The 16,479-nt window shown below is 40.3% G+C and overlaps 1 protein-coding gene across 1 annotated transcript in view; it reads right to left on the bottom strand.

Annotated features, from left to right (window-relative positions):
- The window catches only part of MKL2 (MKL/myocardin-like 2), a 130,212-nt gene that overhangs the window by 47,915 nt on the left and 65,818 nt on the right, over positions 1 to 16,479 (bottom strand). Inside the window, exons 2-4 of the mRNA XM_006894497.1 lie at positions 7,515 to 7,580; positions 4,900 to 4,955; positions 3,503 to 3,578 (exon numbers count right to left, since the gene is read on the bottom strand). Coding sequence (XP_006894559.1) covers positions 3,503 to 3,578; positions 4,900 to 4,955; positions 7,515 to 7,580 — 198 coding nt within the window. The remainder of the gene's footprint in view (positions 1 to 3,502; positions 3,579 to 4,899; positions 4,956 to 7,514; positions 7,581 to 16,479) is intronic.

Here is a 16,479-nt window from a genome sequence, read left to right as displayed (position 1 = left end):
CACATAAAGAAATGCTCAAGATCACTAGCTACTGCTGTTGTTAGGTGCCTCTGAGCTGAGCCCAACTCATAGTGACCCTATGAACAACGGATCTGAATCCCGTCCTATCTAAGCTATTACAAAGCAAAACAACGAAGTATTACCGCATCCCAGCCCAGCAATGCCAGTAAAGTTCAACTTAATCAGTGAACAATAAATGCTGGTGAAGGTGAGGAGAGACTGAATTCTCAAATCCTGCTGCTGCGAATGTCAAATGGTAAAAGCATCATGGAAAGCAGTTTGGCATTTCCTTTAGAAGTTGAAATGGAAATATTATTCAATCCAGGCTTTCCACTACTACATAAATATATGCTAAAGAAATGAGAGCCGTGACATTACTAAATTTATGTACATCCAAGTTTATCAGAGCATTAATTACAATATCAAAGAACGGAAAATAACTCAAGTGCTATCAACAACTAAGTAGATAGCGAAAACTACGGTACAGTCACACAAGAGTAGAACACAATGAAGAATTCATGAAAATACTACATAACATGGATGTATCTAGAGGATATTACGCTGAGAGTAATGAGTCAATGATAGGTGTATAAATATTGTATAAGACCATGGCATCCACTTCCTAAACAACATGCCTCTGAAAACTATTGTTTCCAGATATATATAGTTTCCAGATGATAATTATAGAGAAGCTTCAGGCCTTTTGTTCATGGGGTTGCTATGAGTCGTGCTCGACTCGACGGCAATCCACCACCACCACCACCACCACAACAACGAAGAAAGGTTTACACACAGAGAGAATCATACTAGTGTGGTTAGCTAGGAAGGGGAGGAGACGTGTAGAAAATTAATTAATACATAATAAATACTCATTAATATGGGTGAAAGGAAAAGCAATAGGGAATGAATGGATAATCAGATACTTTGGGTATTGTAATCAATGTCATGGGACAAAAAGTATATGAATGATTGAGAAAAATAAAATGCTTTGTAAACTTTAGCTCAAATCATAGTAAGAGAAAGGAAAAAGTGTTTAGGTTGATTTTAAAATGCTTTTGTTAAGATCCACAATGCACAGTCTTCTGCCTTTCTCCTCTTTCCCATTAACTTCATTCAGTGATTGGAGGATTATGTTTGGAAAGAAAACACTCCAAAGTAAATAATTAGAGCCTGGCATTTGGGTATGTTTCTGCTCCCAGTCTTGTTACCTCCCAATCTGCTACAAGAGGCTGCTGAACTTTAAAAGATAATTTATACTTTGTTTGCCAAATATCCTCTCCAATCAAAATTGAGTCAGTATGAAAATACAGTTGGGGGGTGGTGGTGTATGTGGTGTGTTCAATGAATTCATAAAATTGTAGATGGCACATTCTTTCTTACTTGGAAAACCCCAACTTGAGAATAGATACCCCCAAAACATCACTTATAGCTCATTTATATATACTGATAGGTTTTTAAATGCTGGGTAGAATTTTTGCAAAAAAGAAAAAAAAGACAAGCCTGATTCTTCTTGATAGTTAAGTGTGTATTTGCCTTGGCTTGAATTATATTCATAAAGTCTGGTAAGAGTTAGAAGGCAAGCTGAAATAAGACAGCACTGTTCCTCAAAAATGCTCCTTACAGGTCAGGATATTTTTAGGCATGGAAGGAGCCATTCACTCAGTTACTTACCAGTAACCTTGCTTCTCCGAAGAGTCACTTAGCCCTGAGAGCTGTGGCTGCTACCCTTCTACCGTGAGGTTCTGGAAAAGCTTTCTTGGCCCTTTGGACTTCTGAGAACACAACCCAAAGGGGAAATGCACACATCCCCCAACCAGTGCTTCCTCTAGAACAACGAGGCAAGTCACACTCTTGATTCTCTAAGGGCTGTGGAGTGCCAGTGGATCCGTGACACCTTCTTACATACTGACCAGCCTGGGCTTAATCTTTATCCAATCGATTCGTTTCCTACAGAGCCTTTTTCACAAACTGGAATTCATTTGTCGTGGTTGTTTATTGTACTGGTTGTGTCTCTGCCACTGGAATGTGAGCTTTATGAAGGCAGGTGCCCATTTGTGTTGTTCAATGTGCTGTGTCTGGCACAGCAGTCAATGAAAGGACGCCTCGACTGAGAGTGACTCTTATCACCTCCTTCAGCTAAGGGACAATAGAAGATTTTGTAACAGCAGCCTAATTCTAATACTAATTCTACTCCTGATTCTACCCTTAGACCCAGAGAGATCAAATTTACTCCTTGGTCTATCAATTTTATCTTAAAAGTTTCAGATGTTTTGAGATTCCTTCTCAATATAATTTGGGAGCTCATGGTGGCAGTACCAGCTTTCAAGAGTGCTACTTCTTTATTGAAAGGAAAACAAAGCAGAATAAAACAAAACTAAAACAGAAACACCCGAGCTTGAGCGATATGTTTTGCCAAAGAGGAGCTGGTAGGGTTCCAGCCAGTCTCGGAAGTGATGAGAACAGATTATCAAGACAACTCTGGTGGTGGCAGTGTTTTTGCTGAGTCCCACAGAGCCAATTTTGACTCATAGTAACTCTTTGACAGAGCAGAACTGCCCCAGAGTTTCCTACGTTGAAATCTTTCAGGAAGATCACCAGGTCTTTTTTCCTACACATGAGCTAAATGGGTTCTTCCAGTTAGCAGCCAAGTGTTCAACCATAACACCACCAGGGGTCCTTGCTGGGTGGGGAGTGCAGTATTGATGAAAATGGGAAGATCGAGTCATTATGAGAGAAAATGCTGGGTGTGGGCAATGCTCTGTGTAGACAATGTAGCGTGTGCAGTCAAGTCTGAACCGACCCACAGCTGACCGTCCAGTGGGTATTCAGAGGCAGTAAATCACACAGGAGAAGACTGCCCATAGTTCTCCCACAGAGCAGTTGGTGGCTTTGAACTGCATGTCTTTGGGATTGCAGTGCAGTGTCTTACCCCTAGGCCACCAGAGCTCCCTATGTTGAGTGTTGTGGGCCATCAAGTCAGAATTGATTCAATGATGAGCCTCTAGTGGGCTTTCAGAGGACAGTTAATCTCAATAGAAGGTAACTTGCCCATCCTTCTCTTGGAGTTGCTGGTGGATTCAAACTGCATGCCTTTGGGACTGCAGTGTAGTTTCTTATCACTAGGCCACCAGCCCTCCTTATGCAGGGTGAAAGGAGCTGAGAATCCAGAGATATACTTATGGTAACTGTATCCCTAAGAGGAGGGGCACAACTCCCTCACTAAATGAGAAATTCTATGATGTTCTTCCAGAACATTAGTGAAAGAGACAGTGACAATACCAGCTTGTACAAAGAGTCAGGCCCTCAGTGGGCTACCTCGAGAATCAAACCTCCACGTATCTAATAGAACATTTTAGCTTTGGGCCTTCATGTTGTTATCCAATTTGCAGGATGTCAGACCATCAGGTAAACAGTTATTAGAATGGGAATAAACAGGAGTGGTAGAATTCTCACTTCTTTTCTTGAGAAAATGCAGTAAAATAAGCAGAAATGAGACCTTTACCTTCTAAAATGTGCATCCTCACAAGTTCGGAACGATCTGGTCGACTCCGAATCTTGTGCTTCAAAAAGTTCTCAGTCTGAAAAAGACACAAAGAAAGGTCTTGTTTGAAATTCTTTCTGATTTATCATAGTTTTAAAGTTTTTACTCAAGGTTCTCTATTTAAATAAAGTGTATGTATTTTGTCCTGGAGAGAGGAAGAAAGGCACCCAAGCGTCAAGGACTCCCCTTCATAGGGTTGCTATGAGTCGCCTGCGACTCGACGGCATTTAACAACAACAACATGCATTTTGTCATGATTTTGAAAGGAAGAGCAGATGTCAGTGCTTAAACTATTATCTGGTACATGATTCAAAACCTAGTAAGTACTCGAACAGGATGCTGGTATACCTAAGGACTTTACAGCTACACTTTCATACCTGGCAAAGTCACAGGATAATTCTGATTTAACACTCAGGATCTGGATGATTCAAATATCAAAACAATTCAGGCTAAATCAAAGCTCACTTAGATAAGAAATTTCCTAAAAATTCTAATGCGTTTTTTTGTTGAGCTAACAGTTTTCATCGTATTTTTAAAATCTGTACTACAGTCAATTCTAAGCACAGGGCTTAAACATGGTTTTTCCATTCTATAAGACTCCAAGAAATCATTAATGAAAAAATCTTGGATGCTACCAATAAGGAACTTCTAGGATATGCTTATTTCCATATAGCAAAATGGAAGCTTTCTCCAAAACAACAGGAATTAAAAGAATGAATAAATATAATGGCACTTTGGAAGAAAAAAAATGTAATCAACACAATTTGATGTGCAATTATGGTGGGGCCATTTCAAAGAACAAAGCCGAGTTGAACTGAGCTGTGTTCTTTCGTTTACCCAACTCTCCTACCCGTGGTCCAATGTATAGGTAACCTCGGCTCAGCAGGGGAACCACTGAGGCCACTACTCAGACTGTCCTTGTACTGACTGACCGTGGCACAATTACCCCCTTAATTACCCCCAGAACTACCCCCTTAATAGAACTTCCCAAACTGCTCACACCTTAAAAGTAAGCAAGCGAAGACATGTGGTTTGTCTTTTATGTCCAAAAGTAATGACTGGTTTTAAAGAAAAAAAAATTCAAATGTTATACATTTCCTATAAATCTCTAAGATAAAATGATCCCAAAATGTGTCATTCTGTCCATCAGAGACCTCAAGAATGCAGTCAATTTACTCCATTGACATATTTATGAGTAAGGACCATATCTGTACAAACTTACTTCAGAATTATAGTGGGAAGAAGAGAAGTAGGATATTTTACTTATTCTTTTTATTGTGATATAAGTTTACAAAGAAAATTGGCTTTGTGTTCAACAACTGATATAAAGAGAAGTATTTTAAATGAAACTGTCTTACTCTGGCTCGTTCCAAGCTTTTTATCTGTTCATGGAATGCTGCTGGGCTCTTCAAAGCTGTGAGAAGGGAAAAAGGTATCCAGAGTTAAATAGAGGAGTTAACACAAGTCAAATGTTACAGTCTATCATGTCTGTGCTTCCTCTTAATTTTATCAATTCATACCTATACTTCTATTATTTACTAATTTTTAAAGGAAATTGGGAAACTCAAATGTTACAGAATTAAAGTGCTGCTTTTCACAAAAAAGGAAATAAAAATCTAAAATAGAATTATACAGAAAATGGGTTTATGTATTTCATGGCAGTGACATCTCATCATACTACTGTGGCTCCCGGAAGCTCCATCACCTAGTTTCCAAATACCAGCAGGCCCATTCATAGTAGACCAGTTTCAGCAAAACTTTCAGACAAAGACAGACGAGGAGGAAGGAAGAATACTGGCCAGCGAAATGATATGAGTAGCATAATTACTTAATACATTGCCAGAATATGAGTCCCTCAAGTTGAAAAGATACTAAAAATATGAAGAATCACCTCTTCACAACAAAGTCAGTCTCAATAAAGTGGGTGGAGGAAGACTTTCAGTCACTGAAGGACCTTTATTTGCTAATGTGGCAGAATAATAACAAAGAAGATGCAAATATTCAGAAGGTAGCATATGATCAGGAATTGATGGTAATAAAGAAAGAAATCCAAGCTGACAGTATGGAAGGTATTGATAAAAATAAGCCTCCAAAAACTGACAGAATAACAATCAAGATGTTTCAGCAAACAGATACAATGCTGAAGTGCTCAAGGGATCCTTATCTGTGCCCATTCTAAAGAACGGCGATCTAACAATATGGGAACCACAAAACAGGCAAGTAAAGTTTTGTTGAACACAATTCTAAAACAGCTGCAGCATTATTATCAACAGAGAACTACAAGAAATTAAAGACAAATTCAGAAAAGGACATGTAATATGGCAAAGCACAGCTGATGTCAGATGGATCTTGGCTGAAATCAGAGAATTCTAATAGATTATAGAAAACACTGCAGAGATTAGGAATTCCAGCACACACACTTGTGCTCATGCAGAATACGGACATGTGTAGACCAAGAGGCAGTTGTTGGGGGTGGGGTGGGCGGGGAGAAAAGTGCAACAATGAATGAATGGAATTCCAAAATCTCTGTAGATGTTCATTAAAAAAAAAAGAGGCAGTTGTTCCAACAGAACAAGGAAAAAACAGTATAGTTTAAAATCAGGAAAGGTACACGTCTGGGTTGGAGCCTTTCAGCAAATCTGTTCAATGTGTATGCTGAGCATATAATCTGAGAAACTACAGCATTAAGGAGAACACAGCACCAAGATTAGAGGAAGACTCATTCATATCCTGCGATATGAACGTAACAGGTTACAGAGTATGAACGGCCTGCTGAGAGCAATGAGGACTCAAAGTACTTACAGGAGAAGATCAAAGACTAGACATTCTGCAGTGTGGATTATACCTGAGTGCAAACAAAGCAAAAGTCCTCACAACTGGACCAATAAGGAGTATCATGAGAAATAGAAAAAAAGACTGATTTCTCCAAGGCTTTTATATTACCTGGAGTTATAATGTTCATGGTAGCAGTAGTTAAGAAATCAAGCAACATACAGCCTTGGATGAATCTGTTGCAAAAGACTTTGGGAAAGAGTTAATAAGCAAAGGTGTCATTCTGAGGACCAAGGAGAGCCCAAGCCAGGCCATAGTATCTTCTATTGCTTCCTCTGCAGGTCAAAGTTGGACAATGAATTAAGGAAGACCAGAGAAGAATGGATCCCCCCTTCACATTGCAGGGCTGGGTAAGAAAACTGAGGTTAAAAAAAAAAACCAAAACAACAACAAAAAAACCAGAAACAAAAGGTTCATTCATGAACAGAACAACTCTGGAAGAAGTATAGAGAGAATGATCCTAAGAAGTGAGCACGGAGAGCCCTGCCTTCTGGTCGCCGGGTATGTTATTAGGAGGGACGAGTCCCTGCAGAAGGACAACATGCGCTGTAAGCTAGGGAGTCAGTGGGGGGGAAAAGACGACTCTCAACATGACAGAATGGCGCAGTGGCTGCGGGAATGGTTCAAACATCAGTCAATTGTGAGGATACACAGGACTGGCTAGAGTTTTGCTCTGTTGTGCCCAAGGTCACCAGGAGTCAGAACTACTGCAGGGCAACACATAAAAGGCAACAATGAAGAGAATGCATCTGAATTCACGACTTTAAACCAGAACAAGGTTGTGAATTCATCATTTGACTCCCGCAAGTCTAGCTAATCTCAGATCCGTTATGCAGTGATGAGCTCAACTATCTTAAACAAATGTTGACACTTGAAGTAAAAACTGGTGCTCACCTAGGTATAGAGCCGTAAGGCTATACTTTGCATAATATAAAATTCAAGTCGATCTTTAAAGCAGCATTAAAAGTATATTCTAAAAGATTCTCTTATGCCTGATTTCTTTTTTCTTACAAATTCATGTGGCAAGTGTGTGTTGTTTAGAGGGATACAGCTGACAGCAGTGTGAGAAAGGTGCGTGCTTCCTGGAAAGGCCTGTCTCGCTACGTCACTTTAGAGATGATCATGACACTGAGGCTCTTACGTGGCATGATGCCCTGGTCCACGAGTTGTTCTCTTGTCCTCCTCTGTTGCAGCCTCAGCTGGAGCACTGCAAAAGGAAATCAGTATCATTAGAAGGAACAGAGAAGATACAGTTAAGTTTTAGTAATCACCTTCTATTCTCTAATTTAACAGGAAAGCCACACCCAGCAACAGTCAACTTGTAAAAAAGATAATTATTTTTTTTTAATTTTTTGTGCATGTACTGTCAAATCAGATCTGACTGGTACAGGAGGAAACTGTCCCTCCTTCTCCGGCAGAGCATCTGGTGGATTCGAACTGTGTACCTTTGGTATTGCAGTACAGCTTCTTCCCACTAGGCCACCAGAGCTCCCCCAAAAGACAATTACTGTGTAGTGAATTCTGAGGTCTACTCAGAGTATCTTTATGTAGTTAGCTAAAAATCTTAATGTGAGAAATAAAACTGTTTCTTGATAAATACATTCAAGTAGCACCCAGGAAATAAGCAAAAGCTGTTTGTTTTAATAAAACTTGTTAATAAAGGAGGAAAATACATGTCGGATTCATTGACAGGCTTTATGTTTTAAGACAGTAAATAAAAAAAATTAAGTCTGATTTATTTTGAGGGACTAATTCCATTCGTAACAAATATGAAATAGTCTTAGCAAATGCTAACAGCACAATAAAAATTAGATCTATGATATATTAACTGAATATGCAAAGGAATAATTCTAAATTAAGAATTCAAAGTTTTAAGAACCTTTGTACAAAAATAATACATCATATGGCATCTTAAGAATGCCATAAACCAACTGACATAGTTTTCATGAAAAAAGAGTAAACTTTTCAGAACTGGTAGAGAACACAGGATGTGAAAATTCAATTTGCCACATTTTATTAAAAAAAAAAGTTTTTCTCTAGATTTTGCAAGCATAATCTGTCAACAAGTGACTTTGAAAAATGGCTTTTTGGAGTTACCTTACATTCAACTTAAAGTTTCTATTTTGGTTTTTGTTTCTAGCTACAAACCAAGATCATGTTATTAAAAGTCTGCATAAGGGTTGTCAACATACTAAAAAAAATTATGTGTATCTCTTAAACTTCAAGGTAGCTCGGGGAGGGAAGACAGAATTTTCTAGCAAAGGGGTGATGGCTGGAAAAGGCAAGCTCTGGCCATTGCAATGCCCATAGGATAAAACCCCGAGTCCTGAAGACACAATGACTGTGACCGTCACACCCCCTGGTTTATTGCTTGGCCTTTTGCTGAATGTAGGGTAGAATCGTAAAGACTTTAGAATGAACTTATATTGAAAAAAATCCACAAAACCATAAAAAAAACCCACCCAAAGTAATTCTGTTCTCTTATTTGTTTTGTTAGACATAAACGTCATCCCTTATAGAAATAACACAGATGTGTACGGGGAGGGCACAGTGAGTAACATGTTAGGACACTAATCAAAACATTGATGGTTCGAATACATTAGCAGCTCCACAGGAGAAATATAGGCAGTCTCCTGTAAAGGTTTACCTCCTTGGAATCTCAACAGAAGGCTGCTGTGAGTTAGGACTGGCTGGCTGGCAGCAAGGATAGTCTTAGTTTCATTTCTTTTAGGAGAAGCCCTGGTGGTACAATGGTAAAATGTTCAGCTGCCAACCAAAAGGTCAGCATTGTGAACCTGCCATCCGCCCTGTGGATCAAGGTGTGGTGGTCTGTGTCTGTAAAGGTCATGAGCCTTGGAAACCCTGTGGTGCTTCTACTCGGTCCTACATGGCCGCTGTGACTCTGAACTGACTCCGCGGCAACGGGTTTGGCTTTGGCCTTGTGTGGGCGACAGCCCACTGAGCTTCAACGATGTCCCTTTTAGAACGGAAGCAAATGATTACAAGATTCTGTTACACAAAGCAAGAGAAAAAGAAAATGAACGAGAATATAAATATATGTACGCGTCTCTTACATGAAAATGTTTTGTGATACCCTGAATTAATAGTGCACTAACATGAAAATCTATTTCCCTGATAATTTGCAGGTCAGAGGATGTTCCCAGTGTACTTTTGTGGGGACAAAAATAACCAAGGAGATGACCTGGGGTTCTGATGGCATCCAAATGCTTACACACTCCAACATTCTTCTATGAATGCTGAGATACACGCTTGTGTGAATCTAAGATGGCCTCACTCAACAGGCAGAGAATTCCAAGAAAAAGAATATAGAGAGGAGAAAAGGGGTAGAACAATTCTCTAGTTCAAAGGCTGATCCTTCTGGAACATAATGGTCCATATCTATGTCCTTGTCTGCTGGACAATCCTTAGCATCTTTACTTTCTCCCAATGGATTCTTCAGAGGAAAGAGTAAAGAAAAGGTCATGAAAAGATCAACAGCTTTCTTTTTTTTTTTAATATTTAAAACAAAGAAATAAACGGCAACAATAAAAGCATCATAACTGTGGGACAAATGTGTTAAGTATAAAACATATTTTTGGATGAATGGCGCTGCTGAATGTGTATACATTTGCAACAAATTGATCTGCAAGCCAATAATGATAACAATAGCCCGGTAATCCTGGAAGCATTTTCTAATTGGACAGTGGCCATTTCAGCTGCCCATTTGGTGGCTGAGTGGTGAGGAATTGTGCTGGCAACCCAAAGGCATGAGGTTCAAATCCACCAGCCACTCTGTGCAAGAAAGACGAGCATTCTCCTCTCGTGTGATTTAAAGACTCTGAAAATGTCCTGGAGGGTCAGCTATAAGCACGTAACAACAACATACCTTAGAGAAGCCTGGTCAGCTAGATCCTTTTTGATCAGAAGTGATACTTTTACACTAGAGATATCTGCTACCATGGGGTAAAGAGACGTATGCTACCAACTGCCAACTATAAAACAAAACAAAACTCTCACACAAAGCATCATCTATTCCATTTCTTTATGGCAAAACCAAACAAAAAATATTTACTACTGTCCTCTTGGCTGAAGGGAAGAAATTAAGAACCATCTTCCCAGCCTGTATCTTATCACTGTCTATATAATTTTCCTGAGAAAGAGGAATATCATACTGTAAGTATTCTTCAAAATAATGTGCCCATCAGCATTCCACAGGTACGTTCACTTATTTAGGGTGTTTTTATTAGTGAGTGACTTGTGTGTAAGGTGCTGGACGGCTACCCCCATGGGGAAGAACAGTGGCCGTGGGAATGGAAGGCCATTAGAAAGAACCAGAGTCTAAGGCCAATTAACAAAGAACTAGTCATGCTGTTAAGACCAGATGATTAGCTGTCATCTGCACCAGCAGGCGGACAGTACTGGACACACTGAATGGAAGCTGCAGTGTCCAATTAAGAGACCCAGATCTGGTGGCCCTTGGTGTTAGGCGCTGCTGTGCTGGCTCTGATGGATAGCAAGCCCATGGACAGACTGTAACCCCGCCTGAGCCTGTGCCATCCTCACAGAGCCCCACCCGGGCAAGCCCATGGTTGTAGTCACTGTGCCAACTCATCTCCTTGAGGGTCTTTCCCTCTTCTGCTGGTTCACTACTTTCCCAGGCAGGATGTTCTGTTTCTCAAGGAACCATCCTGAAAGCATTCTGAAAGTGTATGAACTGAAGTCTCCCCGTCCTTGCCTCTGAGAAGCACTGCGGGCACACTACTTCTGACTGGCTTGCTTTACTGGCTGTCGATGCTATGAATATTCAATATTCTTCACCACAATTCAAAGGCTTGTTTTCCAACTTTCACATGGACCTGAAAATACCATGATTTGAGTCAGGTGCACTTCAGTCTTTAAAGTGACATCCGTGCTCTTCAGCACTTTATAAAGATCCCTGCCAGCAGATTTGCCCGACACAGTATGTCATTTGATTTCCTAACCGTTGCTCCCATTGGTATTGATTCTGGATCCAAGTAAAATGAAATCCTGAAGAACTTCAACCTTCTCTCCCTTTATCAGGATGCTGTTTATTAGCTCAGTGTGAGGATTTTTCTTTCCTTTCTTTTGTGGTATAATGCATACTTAAGGCTATTCCCTTTAAAGCATTACAATCATATTATTTGCTCATATCAAATGCAACTAGCATACTACCTTTACAAAGGCTTTGCTGAATACAACCCTAAGTCACAAAAAGTACCAAACAGGTCCAGGCTCATAGGCTAGAAAACACTAAACTTCCTCTTCTTCAAATGAACAAAAAACAAATGACAGAGATACATTTTAGAAGACAGGCTGTCCAGGCACAGGACTAACAAGGCTTGAACAATGAGGACAGCTTGAGTTGACAAAGAACATGATGACCCCTGAGCTGAAGAGATTCTGGCAGTATTTAGCCAGGACTGTGAACGGGATGAGATGTCCTGACATAGAGGGCGGACTCTTAAATAATCACAGATACATTTGTGTTTGTGGGATGAGACCCCTTGCCAGGTTTCTCTATGATTATCATATTCTTATGCAAATAACACAAGCCTTCTGCTTCTTGTTGGCCAACCATGCCCTCCCCACAAAGAAGTATTTTTGTAGCTATGTACTTTACCTCCAACAGAAACACACCAAAAAACCTGGCACGAAGACATTAATGAAAATGTCTCGTGGAGGGTGGGCATGGTTGGCAAACACACACAGGAGACGTGTGATATTTACACGAAATGATGGCAGCCCTGGGGAGCATCTCTCTCCCTCTGCAGCCTTGTGTTTGCATCTGTATGAAGAGAGAGATGGCCCAGATCACTGATCCGGCTACTGGCCTGGTGACAGACGAATGGACTGACAAGGCGGCTGAGCTGGGGAATCCGATGCACACTGGACATGCTGACAAGCGTGCGTTACACACAGATGGCAACATCCTCGGCCACCACTGCTCTCCTGTGGAAGTGGAGGCGGTGATGGTTGTGGAAGTTGTGGTGGTCCTGTTGCCTAAATGGTCAGTCTCTCAGGCAAAGGCAAAGACCAGAATCATTAAACATATGGAACTAGGAAGCCCGGAAGTTTAAAATGGATGACCTGATTGTCTCAAGAAGAAAAACAACTGGCAAAAAGAAGCATATGCTCAGAGCAATAAAGTCACTTTAAAGTCTAAGGTGCTGCACGTGACCTGAGTCAGGGCATTTTTAATCACCTTGTGTGTATATGCAAATTGAACAATACATAAAGATGACTGAAGAAGAACTGCTACCTCTGAATTGCTGTGTCGGTGAAAAGTATGGAATTGGACCGCCAAACAAATCTTTCTTAGAAAAAAATGCTGGCAGAGCTCTTTACAGGCAAGGTTGGGGAAACTTCCTTTCACATAATTTAAGTATGTTATCAAGGAGGGGCCAGTCCTTGGAAAAAGACATGCTTGGAAATATAACGAGTAAGCAAAGGAGAGGAAGGTCCTCAAGGAGATGGGCTGACAGAGGACACTGTGAGGATGGCAGATGACTTGGCAAGGTTCCAGTACAATGTACACACAGTCAATGTGAGTTCTAGCTGACAGGACCACACCTAACATACAACCTAACCACAATCTCACTGAGCAACAAGCACTGTTGTTGTCTCTGTACAAAAGCATATGTCACAAGGTTGAGAACCCTACGACAGCCACAGCCATGCATTTCCAGGTGACAACATGCACAAGAGGAAGCAAAGGGCACTGGAGGGTGAAGAGGTGCCATGCCCATCTGCTTACCACGAGGATCAGTTTTTTTCCTAGCCACTGAAGCCTAAGGCTTTTTATTTTCTCAATCTTTGAGAGACAACTACAACTATGCTTGCCATTATGGATTTATTTTTTTGATCTTTTCTCTAATTTTTTCTTTTTTATTGTGGTTTCAGTGGAAGTTTACAAAACAGATTGATTTTTCATTCAATCATTCACACATGCTTTTATAACATTTATTACAATACCCACAATGTAATCTATTTCCCCACTTCCTCCCTGTGACTCTCATTTCCACTAACCCTTCCACAGTAGCCCGTCTTGTCTTCAGGGCTTCATCCTTGGACAAATGCTGCTGTTGGATGGTGTTTGTACAGTGTAGGGAGCGAGTGCCTTCTTGGTGTTACTGGTCAACTTACAGGCCTGTCTGTGCTTTGGCTCAAAGTTGTTTGTTTTAATAGAACAAATTGTATGAATTTATTAAACATGCACCATTTTTTATTTAGCTTTCTGACTTTGTGCTTGTGCCTTCAGTACTTTCACAACAATTTTCTGCTCCTCAATAAGGAAAGCACGCTTGATCCTGTCACGGACACACTTAGAACACATGGAACCACCATAAGCTCTGCTGACATGCTTTTTTGTTTTTGACAACCTCATGAGAACTTTAGGTCTCACAGCTTGGACACCTCTTAGTCGGCCCGGGCACACACCACATGCAGATTTTGGTGCCTTTCCAACCTTCTTGGTATAAAGGTAAACAATTCTGTTACCAGGGGTTCAGGACAGCCTAGTTTTCTTAGAGGCTGTGTTGTAGGACAGCCTACGACGGTAGGTCAGACGCTGGACCATTTTGAATGCGTCATCGAAGACCTTGCGAATATACAGCGTCACCGAAGACCTTGGCTCAAAGTTTTGTTCCAGGTTCGAAGGGTGACTAAGAAGTGTAGTCTCAGGAGTTTCACCATTTTCTATTCTAAACACAACTTTTGACACTTCTTTCTATATAATATGATCATACTAAACATATGGTAAACATTCTTACTTTATCAATAGCTATTAAATATTTTGCTGGGTAGATACATCAAGGTTTTTTACAATTTTGGTAACTATAAAGAATGCAAAATTTTACTGCAAAAAGGTTTATTTCCTGTTATTATATAATTTAAATCCTAGAAAAAAAGAATACTCTTATGTAGTCTATATTGGGAGCTCCAAAGGCTTAAGTGGTAAGGAACTTCACTGCCAACTCAAAAGTAAGTGGTTCGAATCCACCAGGTTCAACACAGAAGGATGATGGACAGTCTCCTCCCTTGTGATTTACTGCCTCTGAAAACTTGCCGGATGGTCAGCTATGGGTTGATTTCAACTTGACAGTACACAACAGCATCATGTAGTTTATATAAGTGTAGTCATCAAGCAATGAGACTGACTTCTTGTGCAAAACACTGTCTTGAAATGACAGTAGATTAATGAGAACATGAGTATGGACTGTTTTTTAAATCATTTTTATTTTTTAATCAGTTATTAAATTTTCCAATATTATCTCTTAGGATAAACATTAATTTTCCCTATTACATTTCAACAGAGAGAAGACGACATGTAATTTTGAAAAAATTACTTTGCTTCTTCATTTCTGAGGGAGCTCTGGTAGCAAGAAGTTGTATTCCAATCCCAAAGGCATATGGTTCAAATCTTCTAGCTGTTCCATGGAAGAAAGCTGAGTAATCATCTTCGAGTGATTTACTGTCTCTGAAAACCCACTGAAGAGTCACCTCCAGGACGGCCCCACTTGATGACAAACAACAATATTCCTTTCTATAGTATACAAACGGTATCCAGTTTGGGAAGATGTGTGGAGCAGCTAGATTCCACAAAGGTGCATTTTCTTGTTTTGGTTGAGGCTTGGGTGTGGACTGTTTGCTTGTCTATTTGTTTCATTCACAATTGGGTGTGGGCTGATTGGATTTGCCTTGTATTTAAAAGGCATTTGGTCCCAGTTTGGGGTTGCTTTCAAGTTTGGGAAGATGTGTGGAGCAGGGGGATTCTATAAAGGTATGTTTTCTCTTTTGGTTGAGGCTTGGGTGTGGACTCTTTGAGCTGACTGGATTTGGCCTTGTATTTAAAAATGCACTTGGGTTCTCTGCCTGAGGCCCTCAGGCCTGGTTTTAATTGTTTTCTGTCACACATTCTTCTAAGTAATATAGCACTGGTCTATCAATTTGCTGTACAGAGGAAACTCATGGTTGCTGTGTTGCTAAACACTGTGACAGTGATGTGTCAAATGTGATGGTTACCCATGGTGAACAGTGTTTCACGGAGCTCCCTGATTAAAACAAGCTTGGAAGCAGGAGTGGCATCCACTTTCAAAATAACTTGCCTCTGGAAACTCAATGAACTTACAGAAACGATGAAATTTATACAACTGAGTTCAGGAGTTTCATTCATAGGGTCCCTCTGAGTTGTCTACGACTCTAGGACACTTAACAACACCAATAACAATAGCATAGAAAACATTAATCAGTGTGTTCTGAACCTGCTTTTTTGCTTTTATATTGGTGCTTAAAAAATTACATTTTCACACTATTCTTCATTCACACTGTGTTTCATTTCCAATCATTATATTTTATTATAAAAATTAACCACCTTTGTACTATGCTCACCATTACCCTGTCTCTTCAGGTCCCTGCTGGATCGTTCCCATTTCCTTTACCTGCACCCTCCACCCATCAAATTGTGTAACCCTGTGATTTCTCCCTACCCATCCTCACTCCGCTGCTCCCACCGCTTCCTTCCCTTGGATCCCCGTGGTACACCAATGTTTATAGCAGTGTTATTTACTATCACAGGAACATGGAAACAGCCCAAATATCCAACCACAATTGAACAGATTGAGAAACTGTGGTACATTCACACAATGGAATTCTATGCAGTACTCAGGAGCAATGATTTTGAAAAACACTGCATAACTTGGGTGAGAATGGAGAGTAGTATGCTGAGCGAACTCAGTCTCATAAGGGTTAGCAGTGCAACTCATTACGATCTATGGAACCAGAGCTTGGTTGCACGCTGTAATCAGTTATACTCATCAATGGTACTGATGTTATAAAACAACAAGTCTGTGAATGATTGTACGGAAAACTGTGAGTGGAGTCACAAAGTGAAGACAAAGCTAAACCTGGGCAAGTAGGGGGTTGCTTCTCAGCAGAGAAGAACCTGGTTTATTATTTTCAATATGCTCTTATGGTCCTCTCAATCTCAGAAACACTTGCAGCATTAAAAAAGGCACCAAAGCCATACCAGATAGCTAAATCCTGATAGAATTTTCACAACATGGTGGAGCATCCTGTATCACTACTTT

The sequence above is a fragment of the Elephantulus edwardii genome, unplaced genomic scaffold (assembly GCF_000299155.1).
Source record: "Elephantulus edwardii isolate Elephantulus edwardi_28Jun2011 unplaced genomic scaffold, EleEdw1.0 scaffold00145, whole genome shotgun sequence".
NCBI classification, from domain to species: domain Eukaryota; kingdom Metazoa; phylum Chordata; class Mammalia; order Macroscelidea; family Macroscelididae; genus Elephantulus; species Elephantulus edwardii.
This window is presented reverse-complemented; position numbering and strand designations above follow the sequence as displayed.